The sequence below is a fragment of the Spironucleus salmonicida genome, chromosome 4, assembly GCF_000497125.1.
Source record: "Spironucleus salmonicida strain ATCC 50377 chromosome 4, whole genome shotgun sequence".
In the NCBI taxonomy this organism is placed as follows: Eukaryota; Fornicata; order Diplomonadida; family Hexamitidae; genus Spironucleus; species Spironucleus salmonicida.
Window position 1 is genome coordinate 940,099 of NC_090599.1, and position 21,991 is coordinate 962,089.

At 37.5% G+C, this 21,991-nt stretch overlaps 11 protein-coding genes across 11 annotated transcripts; 6 read left to right on the plus strand and 5 right to left on the minus strand. All coding sequences in view use genetic code 6, as the record gives it.

Moving 5' to 3' along the window:
• Positions 1–59: 59 nt before the first annotated feature.
• Positions 60–1,361, plus strand: SS50377_24086 (Phage/plasmid primase; the record flags this gene model as incomplete). Its single annotated transcript, XM_067907939.1, has 1 exon — positions 60–1,361. The coding sequence occupies one exon, from the start codon at positions 60–62 to the stop codon at positions 1,359–1,361; it is 1,302 nt and encodes a 433-aa protein (XP_067764913.1).
• A 288-nt stretch (positions 1,362–1,649) lies between these two features.
• Positions 1,650–2,630, minus strand: SS50377_24087 (uncharacterized protein; the record flags this gene model as incomplete). The annotated part of the gene is made up of 1 exon (XM_067907940.1): positions 1,650–2,630. One exon carries the CDS (start codon positions 2,628–2,630, stop codon positions 1,650–1,652), a length of 981 nt encoding a protein of 326 aa, XP_067764914.1.
• Positions 2,631–5,196: 2,566 nt separating this feature from the next.
• On the plus strand, positions 5,197–6,015 carry SS50377_24088 (uncharacterized protein; the record flags this gene model as incomplete). The annotated part of the gene is made up of 1 exon (XM_067907941.1): positions 5,197–6,015. One exon carries the CDS (start codon positions 5,197–5,199, stop codon positions 6,013–6,015), a length of 819 nt encoding a protein of 272 aa, XP_067764915.1.
• Positions 6,016–6,193: 178 nt separating this feature from the next.
• On the minus strand, positions 6,194–6,808 carry SS50377_24089 (uncharacterized protein; the record flags this gene model as incomplete). Its single annotated transcript, XM_067907942.1, has 1 exon — positions 6,194–6,808. One exon carries the CDS (start codon positions 6,806–6,808, stop codon positions 6,194–6,196), a length of 615 nt encoding a protein of 204 aa, XP_067764916.1.
• Positions 6,809–10,036: 3,228 nt separating this feature from the next.
• On the minus strand, positions 10,037–10,558 carry SS50377_24090 (uncharacterized protein; the record flags this gene model as incomplete). The annotated part of the gene is made up of 1 exon (XM_067907943.1): positions 10,037–10,558. One exon carries the CDS (start codon positions 10,556–10,558, stop codon positions 10,037–10,039), a length of 522 nt encoding a protein of 173 aa, XP_067764917.1.
• Positions 10,559–12,947: 2,389 nt separating this feature from the next.
• SS50377_24091 (Cysteine-rich membrane protein 2) lies at positions 12,948–16,523 on the plus strand (the record flags this gene model as incomplete). Its single annotated transcript, XM_067907944.1, has 1 exon — positions 12,948–16,523. One exon carries the CDS (start codon positions 12,948–12,950, stop codon positions 16,521–16,523), a length of 3,576 nt encoding a protein of 1,191 aa, XP_067764918.1.
• A 518-nt stretch (positions 16,524–17,041) lies between these two features.
• SS50377_24092 (Sulfatase) lies at positions 17,042–18,484 on the minus strand (the record flags this gene model as incomplete). The annotated part of the gene is made up of 1 exon (XM_067907945.1): positions 17,042–18,484. One exon carries the CDS (start codon positions 18,482–18,484, stop codon positions 17,042–17,044), a length of 1,443 nt encoding a protein of 480 aa, XP_067764919.1.
• A 57-nt stretch (positions 18,485–18,541) lies between these two features.
• On the plus strand, positions 18,542–19,441 carry SS50377_24093 (uncharacterized protein; the record flags this gene model as incomplete). The annotated part of the gene is made up of 1 exon (XM_067907946.1): positions 18,542–19,441. The coding sequence occupies one exon, from the start codon at positions 18,542–18,544 to the stop codon at positions 19,439–19,441; it is 900 nt and encodes a 299-aa protein (XP_067764920.1).
• Positions 19,442–19,458: 17 nt separating this feature from the next.
• Positions 19,459–20,133, plus strand: SS50377_24094 (uncharacterized protein; the record flags this gene model as incomplete). The annotated part of the gene is made up of 1 exon (XM_067907947.1): positions 19,459–20,133. The coding sequence occupies one exon, from the start codon at positions 19,459–19,461 to the stop codon at positions 20,131–20,133; it is 675 nt and encodes a 224-aa protein (XP_067764921.1).
• A 305-nt stretch (positions 20,134–20,438) lies between these two features.
• SS50377_24095 (Myb-like DNA-binding domain-containing protein) lies at positions 20,439–21,029 on the plus strand (the record flags this gene model as incomplete). Its single annotated transcript, XM_067907948.1, has 1 exon — positions 20,439–21,029. One exon carries the CDS (start codon positions 20,439–20,441, stop codon positions 21,027–21,029), a length of 591 nt encoding a protein of 196 aa, XP_067764922.1.
• Positions 21,030–21,104: 75 nt separating this feature from the next.
• On the minus strand, positions 21,105–21,926 carry SS50377_24096 (uncharacterized protein; the record flags this gene model as incomplete). Its single annotated transcript, XM_067907949.1, has 1 exon — positions 21,105–21,926. One exon carries the CDS (start codon positions 21,924–21,926, stop codon positions 21,105–21,107), a length of 822 nt encoding a protein of 273 aa, XP_067764923.1.
• Positions 21,927–21,991: the final 65 nt, after the last annotated feature.

A 21,991-nucleotide genomic window follows, 5' to 3' on the forward strand; every position in this document is an offset into this window, starting at 1 on the left:
CGAATATTGTTCAATACCGAGAAATTTCATAGTTATATTGTTAGATACGTTCCATAGATATGTATTAAACTAAATTCAGAACTACTGGTAAAGCTACAACAGATAAATTGTAACCAAACTTATAGTTAAATCAATTAGATATAGATTAAGATGATAATATAATAGGAGTATTTAATGGTATAATATAATATGATAATAATATTAATAACTTTTAATTACTAAATGCTGATCAATGTAGAACTAAACTAGTTACAAAATCTAATCTGTTTGAAATATAGTAATAGTTTATAGATAAGAATTAATTCTTGATAACTCCAGAATAATTATCAAAAGATATTATAGAAGGATATGATGATAACTAGAGTTATTATTAAATTTATAAAGAAGTAGAATCAATTTACTCAGATATATTTAATGATGGAGACGACATCGAAGTATTTGAATTTATTATATTATAAGGTTTTACAAGAATGATTCATAAGACTATATCAAACTCTCACGTATTGTTTTAATATGGTACTGGTTCAGATGGTAAAACATTCTCAACTTAAAACATAATGACAGGATTAGGTTCTGATGCAACATCTATACAAAAACGAAAGATTTCAGCGTAAGGTTATTCATCTAAAGTTAAATCATCAGTATTACAAACTTCGAACACTTGTGCTAGTAGTCATGACAGTGGGGGTTATCCAGAATTAATTGGTAAATATATTGCAGTAGTATCTGAATTAAATATTAATGTTGACCTAAGTGTAGATGTAATCAAATCATTATGTTGTGACACTTAAGTTAGTTGTAGAAAAGCAAATGCTTCTGATGTTGTTAGTTTTACAAATAAAGCTCTTATTATTATATAATCAAATTCTTATCCTAGATTTAATTAATAAATAGATGATGGTCTAGCAAGAAGATTCTTATTTTATAGCCATAAAGTTAAATTTATAAGTGAGTAATCTTATAATGACAAAACCGAATCAGAAAGAAGACAAAACAAAATAGCTAGTGTAGATATACGTACAAAAATGTCATCAGATCTTAGATATATAGATGTGTTTGGGTTTTATATGTTATAAACTTATATGAAGTGTATAAGAAGAAGAGATGATTATACTAAAGTTACCCCAATGTTATAATATGAAACTAAACAATTTTAAGATAATATTTAAAAATATATCACAGAGTGTTCTAATTTATTAGAATTTAAACACATAAACTTCATCTACTTTAAATAATATATAAAGAATGTTTAAAATATAATAAAATCTTAAGAAGAATAGAAGAACCTTAATTAATAATAAGTTGTAATCATATTTATTAATTAAAAGTAATCTTTAGTATATATATATATGTTATTTTGACTTAACTAAGAAGATCTTGTGTAGGTTAACTGAGAATGACTTCTAAGCTAAAATGAACAACACAAATTTTATAGTAATAATTATAGACCACGTTTATGTAAGTTAAAACTTACAACAGATCAATGATGTGTTCTACACTTCGTTATCTACTAAGAACATAGACGTACATACGACAATATTGAAAACTATATAAAGCTTTGAAAATAACATCTGATAATTATATTCTTATAATTTTTTTCAAGAATTTTATCAAAAAAAATATTATATAAATAAATATTAGTGATCATCTCACACTAATAAAGTGTCCCAGTTCTTGTATAGATTACTAACAGGTTATTAAACAATTAATAAGAAGTTATAATTTGACAACTGTTGATTAATCTAAATAGGTTAAGGTAAGTTCGTCACTCTATTTAATTGCTTATATTGTTCTATAAATTAAGGTACCTAAAAAGTATCTGTCTACAACTTTGGTAAACTATAATACAAATCTTATATCTCTTCAAAGTCTACTCCTTAAAATAAGAATATCATATTCATGTGCTATTTAAATAGTTTAGTTGCTCGGTTGATACTATGTAAAGATATACCTATAAACCATAATCCTAAATGTCTCTTTGTTGTTAATAGTTTTGCAAAGAGTTCGTGAGTTAAATTAGTTAACTCTGTCTTTTAATAATAATCAAATCTTAAAACTATCTTCTACCTTCTGATCCAATATCCATCAAAGTGTTGTCCAACTGATTTATATAATTGACTAACCTGTATATGTTTCTAGTTATCATATTCAGCGAATAACAATTCTGGATACTTAGTCTTTACTGTTTAAATTTAATTTATACATTATATGATTTTATCTTAGTCCTATATTTAACCATTTCTTAATGTAGATTGTTTAGTTAAGACTTTACTAACATCGTCACTCATATTTTAAAAGAATTTAAATAATTATTATAATTTGTTATCATCTGGTTAAATCTTAGTCTTCTTATCTTTAGTTTGTTTTAAAGTATCGTCGCTCTGTACTGAAGGGGATATAAAGATATTATGAGTAACTTTTTCATTATTTAATTAAGGATTATTTAAATCATATTTAGTAAGAGTAGCGTAATCTATATATTGTTGAGCAACCGTATTCATTTAGTATGATTTACCTGAACCTGGAGATCCCCAGAACCCATAGAATCCATAAGATATTAATTTAATATTATTGTTTTAACTAGAATCTATAATAAATTAACATTCGTCTGATTACACATTATATGCCATTTATTAATTAGAAAAATATAATTTTGATCATTTTATTATGTCTGGTCCTAAACATGTACCCGTTTATAATGCGTAATGTTATATATAACGACATCTATTAATTAAAGATAATTTATCATATACTTCTTATTTGTAGAATTAATTTTCAGAAAATAATTTATTGTAACTTGGTTAGAAAGTTGCACACACTTTAATTTAATCAGATATTATAATTTTATATTATGGTAACTCATCAGTAACTTAAAATATAATAAGGTTGTTGTTAGTATACAATCTAGTTTGTACTACACATTTTATTTCTATCCTGGTATAATAATAGTATTAGCTTAATAATAACCTATAATGTTAAATTACTTTATTAGTTTGTTTATACTATTCTTAACATATATTAAAGGTTTGTCATATATTGCAGCAAACAATTGTTTATGATTTTCAATAAATTAAGTATCATCATCTTTCATATATACATAATTATCCCAAACTAAGTAAGATGTTAATGTATCATTGTTTAAGAATTCTTTTTCTAGTGATGCTTATTATTATATTAATTAACATATTTGCACTCTTAACTAATTAGTAATTACTAATTAATTTATTTGTGTGAATACGTTAGCCATAGTATTGTTAGTATTCTTTTATACAATAATAATTGGAGTTAATTACTTTTACATATTTGCTAATTATGTTTCTGAGGATTATTGTTTGGTAAGACAATCTTTTCTATATAAATATTCTTCATTAATATTTGATTAAATATATAATTATTTAATAATATTTAGTAATTCTTCGTCACTAAAATATGATAAAGAGAAATTAAAGGTTACAAATTAATCCGTTCTAAGTATCTATAATAATTATTACTTAGGTATTGTTTTTATTTATAATTCAAATAAGAATTTGTAAATTTGGCTAAACATTTCTAATTTAAATCTGTCATACAGCTTTTTGGATTAATATTTAATTTGTTTTGTATCTTCTAACAAGTTTGCATTATAACATTGTTTTCTTATTTTAAATAATAGTTATTATATATTTTAATCATCGTTATATATTTAAATCCATTTCTACTCATGTTAAGTAATTTTTGAGAAGTTTGGAGCAGATGGTACGAATATATACGTTTTAACATATCTTTACTATTCTGGTAAATCTTAATGTGATTTAAATCTAATAGATCTAGCAACAATTTATTTAAACATAGACATGTCTACTATATTATCAGTTATCATAAAATGGTTTACACATCTAAGACTTAACCCTGTCTGACCTATAGATGATAATATTAATAATTATATTTTGTATCCGTATTTATTTTCATAACTATTAAATATTTATTAAACTTTAGATAACTATATTCCAGATAACTCAGCCGTATATTTTAAATAAGTTGCTTGCTAATAATGCCTCTTATCTTCTTTGTTAGTATGTTATTATAACTGTTATCCACAAATCGAACATAACGTAGTCTGAGTAGGTCTTTCATTAAATAAAATGTAACCATTATGTAATAATATTTGTTCATATTGATATAACCCGAAATGAGTTTTAGTGTGATCAAAATATACTACTATTTTTTTTTTGATCTTTCTATTTTAATATATATTATAATTATTTTATGAAATTATAACTAATAGGTGAACACTTCTTAAGATTTTAAATAGATACTTTATCACCTACCAAAATATGATTAGATAATATCTCAGTTCCATCATAATAATATTTAGGTAACAACAATTTAGCTCTATCCAATCCATCAGAGTTAGATGTTACTTATAAATATTTATTATATTATTATTACCCGAGTTAACATCTAAACAAATTAAACTATTTTATTAAATTAGGTCCATTTTCTATTTATATGTTATTAGGAATATAGCTAGAATTAAGCTTAGTCCAACTTATAACATGTTCAGCTAATTTTTATATGTTTTAAGTATCATCACCTATACTCTAATTAAATATAGATAATATAGAATTAATTTCATCTACGTTAGAATTAATTAATGTACCAATAAGACATATAACTCTACAACTATTTAGATGTATTTTAAAGAAATCTCTAAACAGTTTACCATAAGTGTTTAACTCTTTTTAATTATATAAATGTTAAAATTCATCTATGATTATATAACTACCTACGAATTAATCTTACAATTCTTAATAAGTATATCTCAACAGTCCTTATAAAGTAACGAATGTAATTTATAAAGTAGATTAACATTTATGTAAATCATTTTTGAATGCTTATACTGTAGTCTCATTTCCAATTACGATTGCTCTATTAGTTATTTATTATATCATAGATATGGCAGTAGTAGTTATACCAGTTCCCATTACGAAGTCTAATATATACCATTTTAATTATTAATTAGCTAACATAAATATTCTTTAAGCATATAATTAATATTTCTTATATTAGAACTACGTACCAGTATTTTATATATTTAGTTTATCAACGTTAGTGTGCAAAGATTAAAATCATAAATCATTTTTATCAATTTAAGTCATTATGTTAATCAATACAAAAAACACAACAATAGAAGATTATCTTTTTTTTCAAATATAAATGTCTTCTTTTGGTATAGATCAGTACAATGCGTATGCTGGAAGTTTAGGAGAGTCTAGTGTACAATATTATAAAATCAAAAACATATTATTTAATTCAGCTTTCTATTTAGGACCTGGACAATCTATTCCTAATTAAACATTCGATGACGATCATTACTTTACTAATATTTAAATTAATAGTATATATTTCTTAGGGAATTATTTTGATAAAGATAACATAAATGGGTTAAGCTTATACCATGCAGCATATTATTTCTCACCTACTGACAAATTCAACATGTACTTATTCTACGGAGATTTGTAGTTTACTAGGATGTTCATTCTTGGACATCTATTATAAGATGCTACTGCATAATTGAGTAGTTAAATCATGTTTACTTTCCATTTAATTAAACGAAACTGTATATATGTATCTAAAGATATATATTAAATAACAATTGATAAATAAACATACCATGGTCAAATGAATGTTATGTGTTAAAGACTTTACCAGACCTAAGTTATTATTGATAAATATAAATTATTTATAGAATTAGTATTAAAATTAAATGAAGAAACCAACAACAAACTAAAAGATTATAAAATATAAGCTAATGAATATTAATAATATACTAAGCCAATTAAGTTATCATTATTATAAGATTATTATTAAACTATTAACCGATCGATATAATTATAAACTAATATGAATAAATTTAATACTTAAAATGTAAATGTTATATCATGTGTAAATATAGTAGATGTGTAGTTAGATAATTCAGTAGTTAACAACATGGATATAAAACAAAGTTGTAACATTAGTCAAGAACAATAATGAATTTGAAAAAGATAATTCAAAAAAAATCATATAAACTGATCATAAATTAAATTTATTTAATTACATACGTTCATTTAAATTTATTTAAGTTTATTTAAGTTAATCAGTTTAATAAAAACATATGTTTTATATATTATATTAATTTACGTATTATTAATTTGATGAATACTATAAAAGTTCATTTAGAAAAACATTACATACATGATTTAGAAATTTCAAATATGTCATTAAATATGCTTAGAAGCTTTTTTTTGTTTTTCTCGAATATAAAGGTTATATATTATTTTAATAAAATATAAAAATCATCATTAACTTCAATGCGTTTAGACGTATCATCACTAGATAAATATTATATTATACTATTTAATACTACTTATTGTCTATACTATCCTAACTTTTTACCTTTAAAACATGACTCAGCTGTTGCCATTAATCCAACAATAACTTAATAAGCTGACTCAACAATGTTCTAATTAACGTAAGCTACTTTAACATTTTGCATTATTTATAATGAATATTTTTAATATTTCTTGTTTTGGTTTTATGTTATTATTGATTATTTTAAATTATCTTTACTTATATTATTTAACAACAGGTCTGTTCTCTACACTAACGTTTCTTAACTGTTTACAGAACTTCCTAAATTATTTACTACAGTGTTCACTATATTACTTTCTATTTTTTCGTCTATATGTTCATTTTACAGTTTGTAAACTTCTTTTGAAAAATCTTATGAAAAGTCTTCAGACTCTTCTATTATATCTTTAAGAGTTTGGTTAATATCAGGTGGCATTTGTTACTGTGAAAAATATTTTTTTATTGGCAGACATCAAATGGGTATTAATGGATTACTGAACTATCTTTAAAGAACAAATAACATATAATACGAATAATTTAATTAGTTAGTATTCGTAAAACACAATATAGTAGATTTTAATAACCTTTTATACAAATAATAAAACAATACTTAACGAGAATTTAAACCAATAAATAGAATATAAAATGTACTAAACTGTTGTAAATAATTTGCTAATAATCCTGATAAATAATTCTACATAGTGTTAGACCCAATTGGAAAAACTAGAAAATAACCTATCATAGATTTTAAATAATATTAAGATATTATAACAACTTATAGCGATCGTAAATGTGAACTAATGTTTAATAATAGCGATATATGTGCTAAATATAATAACGGATATGTTGATAGTTACTACCCTTTTAAATATAAGAAAGCAGATTTTAATCATTGGTAGACTGCTAAATTTCCTATATATAATGATATAATATGTATGTAATATTTTAAAGATCTACCTAACGTTGAAGTAATATATGCTCCAGTAGAAGCAGATATAACGATAGGCTAATTAGTTTAACGACTATAAACTGAAGCTGAAGTAACAAACAATGATATAAATATATTTTCATATGATTCTGATATGTTAATTTATTCTAATGGGGTTAATATGTAAACTAAATAATATATTATTAACATGGACACTATTAATAAACAATTACATTTTAAATATATTTATATAATTAAATATATTTCTATAACATATGCAGATTATTTTAATTTAGAAGAATAACATTTGTAAACATTATTTGATAAAGTATATCGTTAAAACATACAACAAGTTAATCTTAAGTTTATGTTAGACAACATAAAATATTCTAAATATGATTAAATAGATCAAATCTAATTATAACTATCTTAATTTAATATTAATACACTAGGTTGTGCTATTATTTTTAATTTATTATTTCTACAACCTGTTTATGATTAGCATTTGACAACAAGTTAATTGATAGAATAATATTATAATATTAATTATTAATATAAATTAAAACTTGATAGTAACATATTTTAAAATATAACATTTTTAATGAACAACTTAGAAATAATTTAGAACCTATCTCCTACAGAATTATAGACTATACGTAATAACAAGATAACAGTTATATGATATTTTAATTTATATTTAGTGTTACTCTCTATTCTTTTTTTCAATTTTAATTTATTTGTATATTTATATTTATTATTTATTAAACTTTAAACTTACAACTATACATGTACCTTTATCAGTAATAGAATTATTTATATATTTATATATTTATATATTTATATATTTATATATTTATATATTTATATATTTATATATTTATATATTTATATATTTATATATTTATATATTTATATATTTATATATTTATATATTTATATATTTATATATTTATATATTTATATATTTATATATTTATATATTTATATATTTATATATTTATATATTTATATATTTATATATTTATATATTTATATATTTATATATTTATATATTTATATATTTATATATTTATATATTTATATATTTATATATTTATATATTTATATATTTATATATTTATATATTTATATATTTATATATTTATATATTTATATATTTATATATTTATATATTTATATATTTATATATTTATATTTATTTATTAAATTAACTTCATAAACTCAAACTTACACACATATTTATATTTATTAAACAAACCTCTTAAACAACTTTATGGATAACTTCATGGATAACATCATGTATCAGAATTGGAACTTCAACTTAAACTTAGATAACTTACAAATATTATTTATTATTTATATTTATATTTATATTTATATTTATATTTATATTTATATTTATATTTATATTTATATTTATATTTATATTTATATTTATATTTATTTTTTTTTATTTATATTTATATTTATATTTATATTTATATTTATATTTATATTTATATTTATATTTATATTTATATTTATTTTTTTTTTTTTTTTTTTTTTTTTTTTTTTTTTTTTTTTTTTATTTATATTTATATTTATATTTATATTTATATTTATATTTATATTTATATTTATATTTATATTTATATTTATATTTATATTTATATTTATATTTATATTTATATTTATATTTATATTTATATTTATATTTATATTTATATTTATATTTATATTTATATTTATATTTATATTTATATTTTATATTTATATTTATATTTATATTTATATTTATATTTATATTTATATTTATATTTATATTTATATTTATATTTATATTTATATTTATATTTATATTTATATTTATATTTATATTTATATTTATATTTATATTTATATTTATATTTATATTTATATTTATATTTATATTTATATTTATATTTTATATTTATATTTATATTTATATTTATATTTATATTTATATTTATATTTATATTTATATTTATATTTATATTTATATTTATATTTATATTTATATTTATATTTATATTTATATTTATATTTATATTTATATTTATATTTATATTTATATTTATATTTATATTTATATTTATATTTATATTTATATTTATATTTATATTTATATTTATATTTATATTTATATTTATATTTATATTTATATTTATATTTATATTTATATTTATATTTATATTTATATTTATATTTATATTTATATTTATATTTATATTTATATTTATATTTATATTTATATTTATATTTATATTTATATTTATATTTATATTTATATTTATATTTATATTTATATTTATATTTATATTTATATTTATATTTATATTTATATTTATATTTATATTTATATTTATATTTATATTTATATTTATATTTATATTTATATTTATATTTATATTTATATTTATATTTATATTTATATTTATATTTATATTTATTAAAACATCTTCATCAAATTAGATCCGTAATATTAATAAATATAAATATAAATTAAAATCGAAAAAAATATAGTATAAGATTAAATAAATATTATTAACTTTACATCTCCTGAATTATTATTTATTTATTTATAGTTATAGTTATATTTATATTTAGAAATAATTAATTCATTTAAAACTTTAAACCTTTAACCATTTTAAGATTGGTTAATTTATTCAGATCATTAATATAGATTAATCACTTTTAAAATAATTAAATTGAAAAAAAAAATAATATAATATTATATCACATAGATTCTGATGTGTCAGAAGTTTGATATCTGTCTAATATTTCTTGATCTGTGTATTATGTTTTTATCGCAAGGAGTTCGGCCCAAACTTCTTCGGATAATCCTTATCCTTATACATAAGTATAGTTTGCAGGGTCTGCAGGTAATGCCAGGATTTATGCCTAAATATATCTATGTTAGTGGACTGCCACCTCTAATTCGTATTTAGTTATCTCTAATGACTTTTTTTCCTGTTCAATTTAACCGTCAAGATATGATAAGCTATATTGATGGTGTAAGATTCTAAGCGTGTCACCACTTCTGAGAACAATTTAAGTTCTTTTTAATTAATTAGTCAATGACTCAACCATCCTTTAGAATCTGTCCACGTCATACCGTAAGCATTCGATATGGTCCCAACGTTTTGCGTGGTATTTTTCAGTAGCTTCTGCATTATAGACTTCTGCAAGAGCTTTTGCAGCAGCTTTTGTATAACGTTATCGTATATCCTATTAACTAGTCTGCAGTGGTTGCAACATTTAATGGTATTTAAAAAAATACGATAGTGTATTATATCCTATGGGATGTAAATTTTTTCACGTTCAATGCAGAATCACTATTAGAAAAAAATACCAAAAGGTTATGTTTAGGAAAGGAAAAACCTATACATCTACAGTTGGCTAAAAATCCGGAAGTTACCAAACCTATTATAATAGTAAATTATCTATAATCATAAAAATGAAGCGTTTTTTCTGGGCAAACTACATATTATTATATATTCATATACACTTATTCTAAAACGTTGATTCTAAAAATAGATCGGTTTTGTAGATTTCTAAATAGTTTTTTAGCATCACCAAACACTATATTATTCATATATAAAGTTATTATTATGATTTTAAAAAAAGAATTGAAACTATCATTTAATATTGTAAATATATATTACTTCTTTTTCTACGAAATTAGTTTTTGTATATAATATATATTTTGGGTGTTTTTATAACTTATTTAAATCATATAATATCTATATATTAAAATGCTGTATAAAAACAGATTCCTAATATTTATTAATATTATTTATAATATTGTGATAAATTTACATTATTATTAAGCATATAATAGTATAAGTCTATTTTTATGACAAGAGACAAGAAACCAGCTACTGGTTTAAATTATTTATTACTATAAATAAATAATATTTAATTGCCTTGATTTTACTTTTTATACACCACTCTAAATTGTATAGAATTTTTAGAAAGATAATATTGATATAAAATATATAATATTAAATCAAAGAAATCATATATACAGTTTTTAAATATAACATATACATATATTAACATATATAAAATCATTATAACCAATAAAATAATTTTCATAAAATATATATTATATATATGTTAATAAATATATCTATAGATTTTTATATTTTACAAAATATCGTAAGGGCAGTGCCTTATATATTTCAAAACTATTATAATTATTATACTTATAAGTACGAAGTATATTCTGGGCTAGATCAATATATTGTATTAAATATCTTAGGTCATTTATTTAAGAAATATTGCCTAATACGATATAATATAAATCTTTAGTGGTGTAGGTTAAATGAAGATTCAATGGTATTATATTCATGCAGCGATCAAATGTAAGTATTAGAATACTTTACGCATATTCTCATCATAGGGTTTATTTCTATTGACTATATTAACTTCGAAATTATTAAATCTAGATAGCCATACTTTTAAGTGTTCAGTAGATTCAAAGACCTGAGCATCTACAGAATATGAATCTAGAGTCTAGTAATGGTGTTTCTATTTATATATCTCAAAATAAACACAAAATTTACCGAGTGTAAAGTGTTACTTACATACGGGATATTTCAATAGTTCATAAAGAAACTATAGCTAATACTAATTGCAGATTCTTAGCCAATACCATCCGCATGAAATTACTTCCAATTATTGTCGATGCCTGCCAGAGATCTGTATTTCTAGATCCATTAAGAGGTACATTCTGGATTATTTACTTTATTAAGATCGAAACTGCATTTAGATAATAATTTATTATTATCACTATTTTTGCATAGACTTTATTTATTATAAAATTTGCTCCTAAAGGCCATATAGTATCAACTTGCTGGTTAGTTTAATAAGGTAAACGTAAAAATTAACTTATAGCGCGCTAGGAGGCCTATTTTAGATGAAATAATTGCAGTAAAATGTTTACTAAATATTATTAAGCACGCTATCTTGCTTCATCACCTAAAGAGACGATTTACATTAGATATCGCTGAATTAAACATCAGCAATGCTAATAAAATAATAGCATATACTTCTAAAGTAAGTAAGATACTATATATAGTTTATCTATTTTCTCAATATAAGACATATCAATATTTTTACACAACGTTACCTATTGAACTATATAATCAATTTTTGCAATATAATTATTACAGAATAATAATTACTTATAACTCAATTTTTAAAACAAAATATATCTTGTATAAACCAATTTGCCAGAACACCAATAATAAAATTTATTGTATTTAAAACACATTATATGTTAACATTACATATTTACCATTATTACAATTAAAAAACTAATTTAGTTTGTGTTTTATTTATATAATAATGCAATATGCAATATTTTATTTTAAATAAATTCTTAGCAAGATTCTTTCTCTCGAGGATTACACATTTTTAAGTATTTTAAGATATTTAATTAGATATTCTTTCATAAAAAATTACAATTAAAATTATCCGCGACAATTACTTTCTAATTAAACCTATTCTCCACCACCTAGCCATTCTTAGAGTAAAACCACAATTTTCCACATTTACAACATCTGACCTTTCCAAAATAAAACCTAAAATTCATATCATTCATAACTTAAAACCTCTAATTTCCCAGATTCTCAATTTAAAAATGACCTGCGACCCCACATCCCTTAAACCCCTCAACAACGCGGGAACCTGCGTCGCCTGCTAGGAAGTTATACCCAACTGCCGTACCTGCACCCAGGCAACCCCAACAACGATCGCCTGCATAACCTGCAAAGCGCCCTTCACGGGTGCGACGTGCGAGCGAAACTGCGGCCCGGAAATGGTGCAGCTGAACGAAAGCAACTGCCAGCCGTTCTCGGTAGCCTTCCCGCACCCGAAAGACTACAAACTCGCCTGCTCCGGCAGAAAGTACGGCGAGCCGAGCGTTCCGGACGCAAACGGCGACATTTCCTGCATCTGCCGCGCGGACAAATCCGCTGCACGGCACTTCACAGGCCCGAACTGCGACCGGCGCGTGCTGGGCCTCAGATGCAAGGGCGGACTCGTCCCCGTCTGCGCCAAATGCAGCAGCACAGGCTGCGCGGACTGCATTCCGGGAACGCAAAGCGCAAATCCAGCATCCGGATGCTGCAACAACAGCTGCAAGACCTGCGCGGCCACGCAGGGCGACTTTTCGGCTGCAACGCCATTCCCGCCCTCTCTCTGCACCGCCTGCGACGCGGATTCGGAGCGGCCGGTGCTCAAAAACAGCGCCTGCATCGCCTGCGCGGACGCGATCGACGGCTGCCTGCTGTGCGCGCAGCCCGGGAACGGCCCCGCGCGCTGCACGCGCTGCCGCGACCGCCTCCGGGGCGCGTCCTGCGACGCCGAGTGCGGCCCGGGCTACGCGCAGTTCAACGTCGATTTCTGCGCGCCGGCGACGTGCTAATAGCCATCAAAATGCAGCGGCCGCGGCAGCTGCGTTGAGGCGTCAGGAGGGCAGATCTGCACCTGCGAGGCGGGCTTCGCGGGCGCGAATTGCGAGCTGAACGGGCCGGCTTGCGAGGTCAAAAACTGCGAGTCCTGCGCTTCGGAAGGCGTTTGCGGCGTTTGCAGGCCGAATTTCAAGCTGGTTGGGCCCGGCTGTGCGGAAATGGAGTGTGAGGATTTGATTAAAAATTGCGAGATTTGCGATGGCGAGTTTCCGGCGTTCAGCTGCACTATTTGCGGACAAGAATTCACGGGGAAGGACTGCAGGACGCGCTGCGAGAACGGCTACGTGCAGTTCGGGGAGGACGCGTGTGGGAACATCTCGTGCGCGACGAATTTACCCTGCTCCGGGAATGGAACCTGCGCGGTCGACGAGGTTGGGAATAACGTCTGCGGCTGCAAGCATGGCTTCGCGGGGCGGAGCTGCGAGTTCCGCTGCGACTAGAGCTGCGCGAGCTGCGTCGAAAGCACCCCTGCCAACTGCACCAGCTGCCCTGACCAGAAATATTTGGTAGACATGAAGTGTGTTGCCTGCAGCCAGGTGCCAAACTGCATCGGCTGCGCGCAGCAACTCCCGGACCTGCACATCAAGTGCGTGGCGTGCGCGGACGGCTTCACCGGCGCATCGTGCGACCGGGAGTGCCCCGCGGGGCAGCTGCGTTACAAGACCGAGTTCTGCCAAAGCGCCTCCTGCGAGACTGCGGTTCCGTGCAACGGGAACGGCACCTGCCAGCTAGCGGGAAGCGACTTCCTCTGCCAGTGCAGTAGCACCACGGCTGGCCCCGACTGCGGGACGCTGCGCGCTGGCAAAAGGTGCGGCAGCGGCCCCGAGATCAAAAACTGCACGAAATGCACCAGCGGGCTGACGTGCGCCGAGTGCTTCATGGGCGCGAGCCTGTCGAGCGACGCGCTGCAGTGCTGCGCGCGCGGCTGCCGCGGCTGCGAGAGCAATGACCCGGATGTCTGCTTCGGCTGCGACAAGGGCAGCGCGAAGCCGTTTTACGACGGCGGCGCCTGCAAAACGTGCACGGAGGTTTACGCGCAGTGCTAGCTCTGCAGCCAGCTGGGCTTTCTGAACAAAGTGACCTGCGAAGCGTGCGCCGCCCCGTTCACTGGCGCGCAGTGCGACCTCAAATGCGCCCCCGGGGAGCGCCAGTTCAACGGGCGCTTCTGCCAGCCGGCGACGTGCAAGGAGCACGCGCCCTGCACAGGGGAGGGCGCTTGCGTTCCGAAGGGCAGCAACATGGCCTGTGAGTGCGTACGCGGCGTGGGGGGCACGAATTGCGAGCTGCGGCCGCGGTGCGACGTAGCGAACTGCCAGCTGTGCACGCTCCACGACCACGGAGCGTGCCAGGATTGCGATTTGGACTACACGCCGAAAGGGGGGCTCTGCGCCCCCAAAACGTGCGCTGAGGCGCTGCCGAACTGCGCCTCGGGGTGCTCCGGCGCGCCTGCGAGCTTCTTCTGCGCGCGCTGCAAGCCTCCGTTCACGGGCCAGAGCTGCGAAAAATCCTGCGAGCCCGGCTTCGTGCAGTACCTGTAAGAGCACTGCCAGCCTGAAACGTGCGAAACCGGCTGCTCCGGGAGTGGAACCTGCGCGCAGGACGCTTCTGGGAATAAGTCCTGCAGCTGCGCCAAAAATTATAGTGGAATTAACTGCGAGAACAACTGCGCAGAGCCATGCAAAACCTGCACCGCAAGCAAGCAGGTCTGCACGTCCTGCTACGGCAGCTTTTCGCTGGAAAGCAGCACCTGTGTCAGCTGCGCGCAAAAGTTCCCGAACTGCGCCGAGTGTGCCGCCGCCTCCCCGCTCGCGTGCGCAAAGTGTGCCGTGGGGTTCACGGGCGCCTCCTGCACGGACACCTGCGCGCTAGGGACCGTCCAGTACGGCGTCTCCGGCTGCCAGCCGATTTCCTGCCTTTCGGCGCTTCCGTGCCAGGGCCAGTCCGCTTGCTTAGCTGCTGGGGGCGACCTAAAATGCACCTGCAAGAAGGACGCCAGGGGCCCGAACTGCGAGATCCATTCCGGGAAGGGCAAGACCTGCAACGGATACAAAATCTTAAAATGCGTCGCCTGCACTACCGGGCGCCCTCCCGCATGCGCGTTCTGCGCCGTCGGGTACCGGCTCAACTTTACACAGACCGAGTGCTGCGAGGGCCACTGTACGGACTGCGAAATGCGCGCGCCGGGCATCTGCACTAAATGTGACATTAAATCCGATTTCCCGTTCCTTTTTAACGGAAAATGCGGCAGCTGCGAGTCCGCTATAGAGAATTGCGCGAAGTGCGAGCAGGCTGACTTGTTCAGCGCAGTTTCTTGCGCATCTTGCATGGCTTAGTTTACGGGGGCGACTTGCGAGACTGACTGTGGCCCGGGCATGAGGCAGTTCAACGGAGGCTCCTGCCAAAGTGCGTCCTGTGGCACGCAGCTCGAGTGCAGCGGCAACGGCGTCTGTGCTGGCGGCCTGTCGGGGGACCGAATGTGCTCCTGCGCTGAGAATTTCGTTGGCGTGAACTGCGAGGGCTGCGGCGAGGGCTTCGAGCTCAAAAACGGAGCCTGCGAGGCGGTAAACGGAAGCTTTGGAGCTGGAAAAATAGCTGGAGTGGTAATTGGCGTTGGAATTGGAATTGTGGCCATGGCAGCGATTAGCATATGGTGTCTGTGTAAGAACGGGAGCAGGAAGGCGAGGTTTGTAGACCAGGGGCTGATGTAGGGCGAAAATGGGAGCCAGGTGGCGATTGTGGACTGAGCGGAGTAGCGAGTCGAGATAACAGCAGGAAAATGAGAAAACTAACTTATAAGAACACCAGATGAAGTGATATAATGACGATTAGCATATTGAAAAATTTGGTAACTAGAAATTCGGAGGCAGCTCTAGAATCGTGGAGCGAAGTTTTAGTATTCGTTGTATACTAGATGGAACTATAAACCGCGGAGAAACATCAAGTGGCGAAAGCAAACTGATATAACAATATATCTAAACTTGAATTTACAGTACTATTATAGCATTTTCTATTTCTAGGTCGTGGTTTAACGCCGGAAAAGCACCCGAATCTTCGCCGTTGAAAGTCGAAATTTTGCTTTCGCTTCCGGATATATCGTTATGTCAGTTGCATGCTAAACTTTGCGAATGCTATAACGGCTGCGAGACCCTCAAATTGCACAATTTCGTGACAAAGAGGCGCTGCTAATCCGAGGAGTGGAAAATTTCGAAAGTTCGGAAACGCCGGTGCTCTGTACAACTGTAAAATATAGAATCTAAAATGCTCAGTCTCTCGCCTGCTGCGGCAATAGCGTTTGCCTGCGCGCCTCAGTTCCGAATGGTAAGTTGGCGAACCCAATATCGCCACCTCCTAGCAATAAAAGACGCGGCCGTGCTTGTTTGCGCCCAGCTTAGGTCCGGTAATGGTTGTTTACAAAGACTAACCACGTCCTCCACTAACTATACGGCAACGCTGCTGGTAAGTGGGGACACCGCTACTCTAGCGCCTCGCAGCGCCTGGATGATTTGCCCGCCTTGAGGCGCCTTTGCACGACCAGGCTCACACAGAACGCAAGCAGGCCCACCACGACGGGGGCCAGCACGAAGCCAATCCAAAACACGCCCGACTCGTTCTCGAAGTTTGCCTCCGCGACGGGGAAAGCGCACCGCTCGGCGGCGCAGTCGAAGTCGGCGTGCCACTGGCGGTTCTTGGCGGAGACGGCATTGTGCAGCTGGATCTTTCCCCGGTAGCTCAGCGCAGGCCTCGGTGCGCTGGCGAACTAGCAGGTGATGGTCTCGTTGAAGTCCACGAAGGAGGTTTGTTCGCGGAGGTAGCCCCTGAATATCTGCTGCTCCTGTCTGACCTCGATGATGCGCGGCGTGAAGGAGACGCTCTGCGGGACCCGGTTGGAGATGTACCGCTTCCCGCCGAACCGGCTCAGCCGCCACACGATGTCGTGCACGAAGGCGTTCGTGTCGATGGCCCGCGTGTGCGTCCTCCCCTGGTTGAACTCCACCCTGAGCCGCTCGTCCTGCCCCAGGTAGGCCACGACGCCGGTGGTGGTGAAGTACGCGTCGCTGAACACCCGCCGCGCGCAGTCGCCGTCCCACTGGGGGAACTCCGAGATCACGGGCCGCTCCCGGGGCCCATGGTCGCCCACCACCACCAGCAGGGAGTGGGGGTCGTTTAGGCGCAGGTGGGCCACGAGGTCGCTCAGCTGCCGGTCCGCGTAGTTCGCGACGCGCTGGTAGTCATTCTCGATGGCGTTGTCGTAGAACTTCGGCTGGTCGTAGCCCGTGAATGGGGTGTGCGTGTCCACCGTCATCACGACCCCGAAGGCCGGCCGCGCCGCAACCGACATCTGGTCGATGAACTGGCGGGTGGTGATACGGTCGCACACCCACGAGTTGGGCGGCGGCAGGTCGGGCAGGTACCCCTTCCGGGGGAAGTAGTACTGCGCCGTGTCGAAGTGGCTGTACAGAATGTTCTGCTTGCCGTCGAACTCCGGGGGCGACGGGGACGTGTAGTGGGTGGAGTAGGCCATCCGCCTGAACATGCCCGTCAGCGAGTCGTGCGCGTGGTTCCGCAGCTGCGTCATTGCCGCGCCGTACTGCAGGGGGAGCTCGCCGGTCATAAGTGCGTACCAGCCGTTGATCGTGGGCAGCGACAGCGTGGAGAGCGTGAGCTCTGTCGTCCCGCTCTGCTGGAGGCCGTGCAGCGTGGGCATCAGCGTTTCGGAGAAGATGTTGTTCGCGACCAGCAGGGGACTGCCGACAGGGACTCGATGATGACCATGTAGACGTTCGGCATCTCTCCCGGCTGCTCCCTGCCTTGGGGCGCCGGGGCCTCGCACTGGTTGAACTGGCAGTAGCTCGCCTCGTCCCCCACCACGAACGGGAACTGGACGCTGTCGCGGTTGTCGATGTAGAACAGGCCCGGCGGCAGCTCAACGCTCTGGCGCTCGTCCCGGATCAACGCCTGCAGCCTCGCCTCCGGCAGGTGGTAGCGCGTCAGCGACTTGAGCATGTTCCAGTGCCCTGGCGCCGCCTCGGCCAGCTGCCCGTAGGGGAAGGCGATGAAGGAGGCGAATAGTGCGACCGCTACGAGGGAGAGCAGGGCCCCAACAGGGCCGGCCGCCCGTCGGACTCTCCGCGTTGCCGAGGATATCTTGGCGGTCTGCATGTCCATCTCGCTCCCGAGCCCGGCGCTGACGGCCTGCAGCACAAAGTTGTGCGGGGCAGCTGGCCGGACCAGAAACGAGGATACTATGTGCTTCCGTCCGATCAGCACCAGCAGGAGCGCCAGCCCGACCGAGCCGATGACGATCGACGACAGCAGCACCCAGTGGATGATGTCCCTTCCGATGGCCAGCAGAAGCGTGGCGAGCGTGTTGGAGGAGGTCTTCTCGCCCGCGACTAGCAGCGTGCTGGGGAACAGGGTCGGCACGCCGAGGATGTAGCTCTTGAACAGCGAGAAGCTGGCGATGCCCTGCATCTCGCGCCCCAGCTCGGTGTCGTAGATGCAGACCACCATGAAGAGCACCGCGAGGTAGAGCACCACGCACGTCGGGACGGCTCTGGCGACCTTCGCCTTGGCGCCAAGCAACTGGAGCGCGGCGAGCACGGACGCCAGCAGGAAAAGCGCCCGCTGTGAGACTGCTGGTTCTCGGCTGGCCCTAGCATGAAGCACTTCAGCCCTGCGATGAGGGAGGTGAAGACGGCATAGAGCACCAGCACAGACAGCGCCTCATGCATATTATGGAGCGTAGGGTGTAGACCCGGCGGCGGGCTAGAGCGGAGCGCTGGATGGTTGCCATGCAAACCAGGCAGACCCCTCATTCATAGTGCCCGATGCCAGCTGGCTGGTGAGTATCTTGAGGTTTCCCGTCCAAGTTCCGTTCCCTATGCCGCTGCGCCAGGCCGAGGGTCCCGCCGCGGTGCCTTTGGCCGGCATGCGAGTCGGAGGGAAGAATTACCTTCTCTGGCCGCGCCGGAGGTAGCAAAATTCCACCAACGGAAACTCTATTTCCCCATGCTGGTGTGCAGCTGGCCCATAGTTACGTGTTTCCGTGCTTTGGCCAGGCTAGGGGATTGCGCTGGGTGGCTTCGGAATATGCGGCTGCTTGCTATGCTGGCACCCGGTTATACCCTGTTCGTATGCCCGGTCCCGCAAAGCGCTCTTGCGGTTATGGAGCTGGCGGCCGGGAGCTGGGTGAGGAGTCATGCCAGCGAGGGTGCTGGCTCAGGCTTTCCGTCAAAATCCATAGCTGCTAGATAGAATCCTACCAAATAGCTGGCAATCTTTAGTTGGTTTGCAGAGTCGCACAGCCAATAGATACATGCCAACCATATACGCTAGGTTCGTTCAGTTAACTGAGGAATACGCAATGTTGACTATATTCTGTATAAATAGATTGGTGCTTGGTATTTATTAGAAAATGCAACTAGTAATATGCTACGATATTTTTAACGTTGCATTAAATATTATATTTAGTAATAATACATTCCTGCATGCATCTATGAGTATCAGCATTTCTATTTTTAGCAGTGTTACTATGATATCAACTGCCTAACCACTCCTTATTCTATACGCTCCCCTCTACTCACCGCTCTACTCGGGCCGCAGAAAAAACGGGGAGTGGTAAGCAGAAACCGCACTCGGGCCGCCCGCCCCACTCCACAATGAACTTCGACTAGCCCTCCAAGATCTCCTTCGCGGGCCTCTCCTTCGGCCTCGACCTCGACCTCGGCCAGGAGTACTCGGTGCCCCTGCTGTTCACGCCCGCGGACTTCGAGACCGGCACGCTGAGCGCCACGCCCTCGGCCCGCGCGGAGGTGTCCTCCAGCTTCGCGGCCTCCGAGGTGTCCGAGGCGTCCGACCGCCCCCGCCGCCCCCACCGCGCGCAGAGCGAGTGGGCGCCCGAGGAGGACAGCCTGCTGCGGCGGCTCGCGGCGTGCCCGGAGCGCGGCACCTGGCCGCACATCGCGCGGGAGATCCACCGGCAGGTCCCGGGCGCGCCGGTGCGGTCCCCCGCGCAGTGCAACCAGCGCTGGGCCCGCGTGGCGAACCCCGCGATCCGCAAGGGCAAGTGGAGCCCCGCGGAGGACGCCCAGCTCGTGGCGGCGATCGCCGGGTCCCCGCCGCGCAGGTGGCGGCTGATCGCGGACAAGGTGCAGGGCCGCACGGACGTCCAGGTGCGGTACCGCCTGCAGGCCATCGGCAAGGGGCTGGTGCGCCAGCGGCTGATCGGACGCGAGTGCCTGCCCGAGTGAGCGGTTTTGCAATTCGGCTGGTGCCAATCTTTAGCCTCTCCGGGAGGCCCAGGACACAGTGGCGGCGAACCTGGCTCACTTCCGCCCCTCGAGCCGCTTGCTGTACGGGCTCGCCTCTGCCGGAGGGTGGCTCGGGGCAGCGCCGCCGACCGTCTGGGCGAGCTGGGCCTGGTACCGCAGGACGCTCTGCCGCCGGCCCCCAGCGCGGTGGGCCTACACGCGGATGTCCTGCAGCGTCTGCGCGTGCCGCCCCGGGGACACCGGTCCCGCGTCCATGATCGCCTTCAGGTCCTTGTACGGGGACGGCGGGTTGCTCAGGATACCCGCGGGGGCGCGCGGCCGGAGAACAGGCGGCGGCGCCGGGACCTGCCTGGCGGCGGGCTGCGTGCGCTCCGTGTGGACCGGGTACAGTCTGTCGGTGAGCTGCTGCTGCCTTCGCGCGGACTGCGTTTTCGCGGTAGAATGCGCGAGCTCCACCTCCTGCAGGCTGATCTTGAAGCCGCTGAAGAGCACGCTCTGGGGCTTCTGCTTCGGAATCTGCACGGAGCGCTCTAGCTGGAAGGCGACGGGTTTGCCGCGCGAGGCCGGCTGCACGTTGATCATCTGCTGGATCGCGAGGATCTCCTCGCAGTCCCGGACGCGCCTCTCGGTCTCTGACTGGATGGCGGCGTCGGACACCATGTCGTTGAAGACAATCGAGCACGTCTCCCAGTCCTCCTCGAACCTTGGGAGGTAAACCGCTAGCTCGGCGTCGACCTGCTGGAGGAGCGCCTCGAGCTGGCGCAGCCGCCGCATGCGCCGGATGCAGTCCTGCTCTTCGAGGTAGGACACGTTGCGCGACAGCTCCTGGATGTACACCTCGGAGTCCGAGCTGTCGAGCAGCGAGACGAATGCCATTTGTGGAAACGCCAATTAGTCGCGTTGTTCGCAATCGTATTATATTCCACAACCCCAGAAAGAAA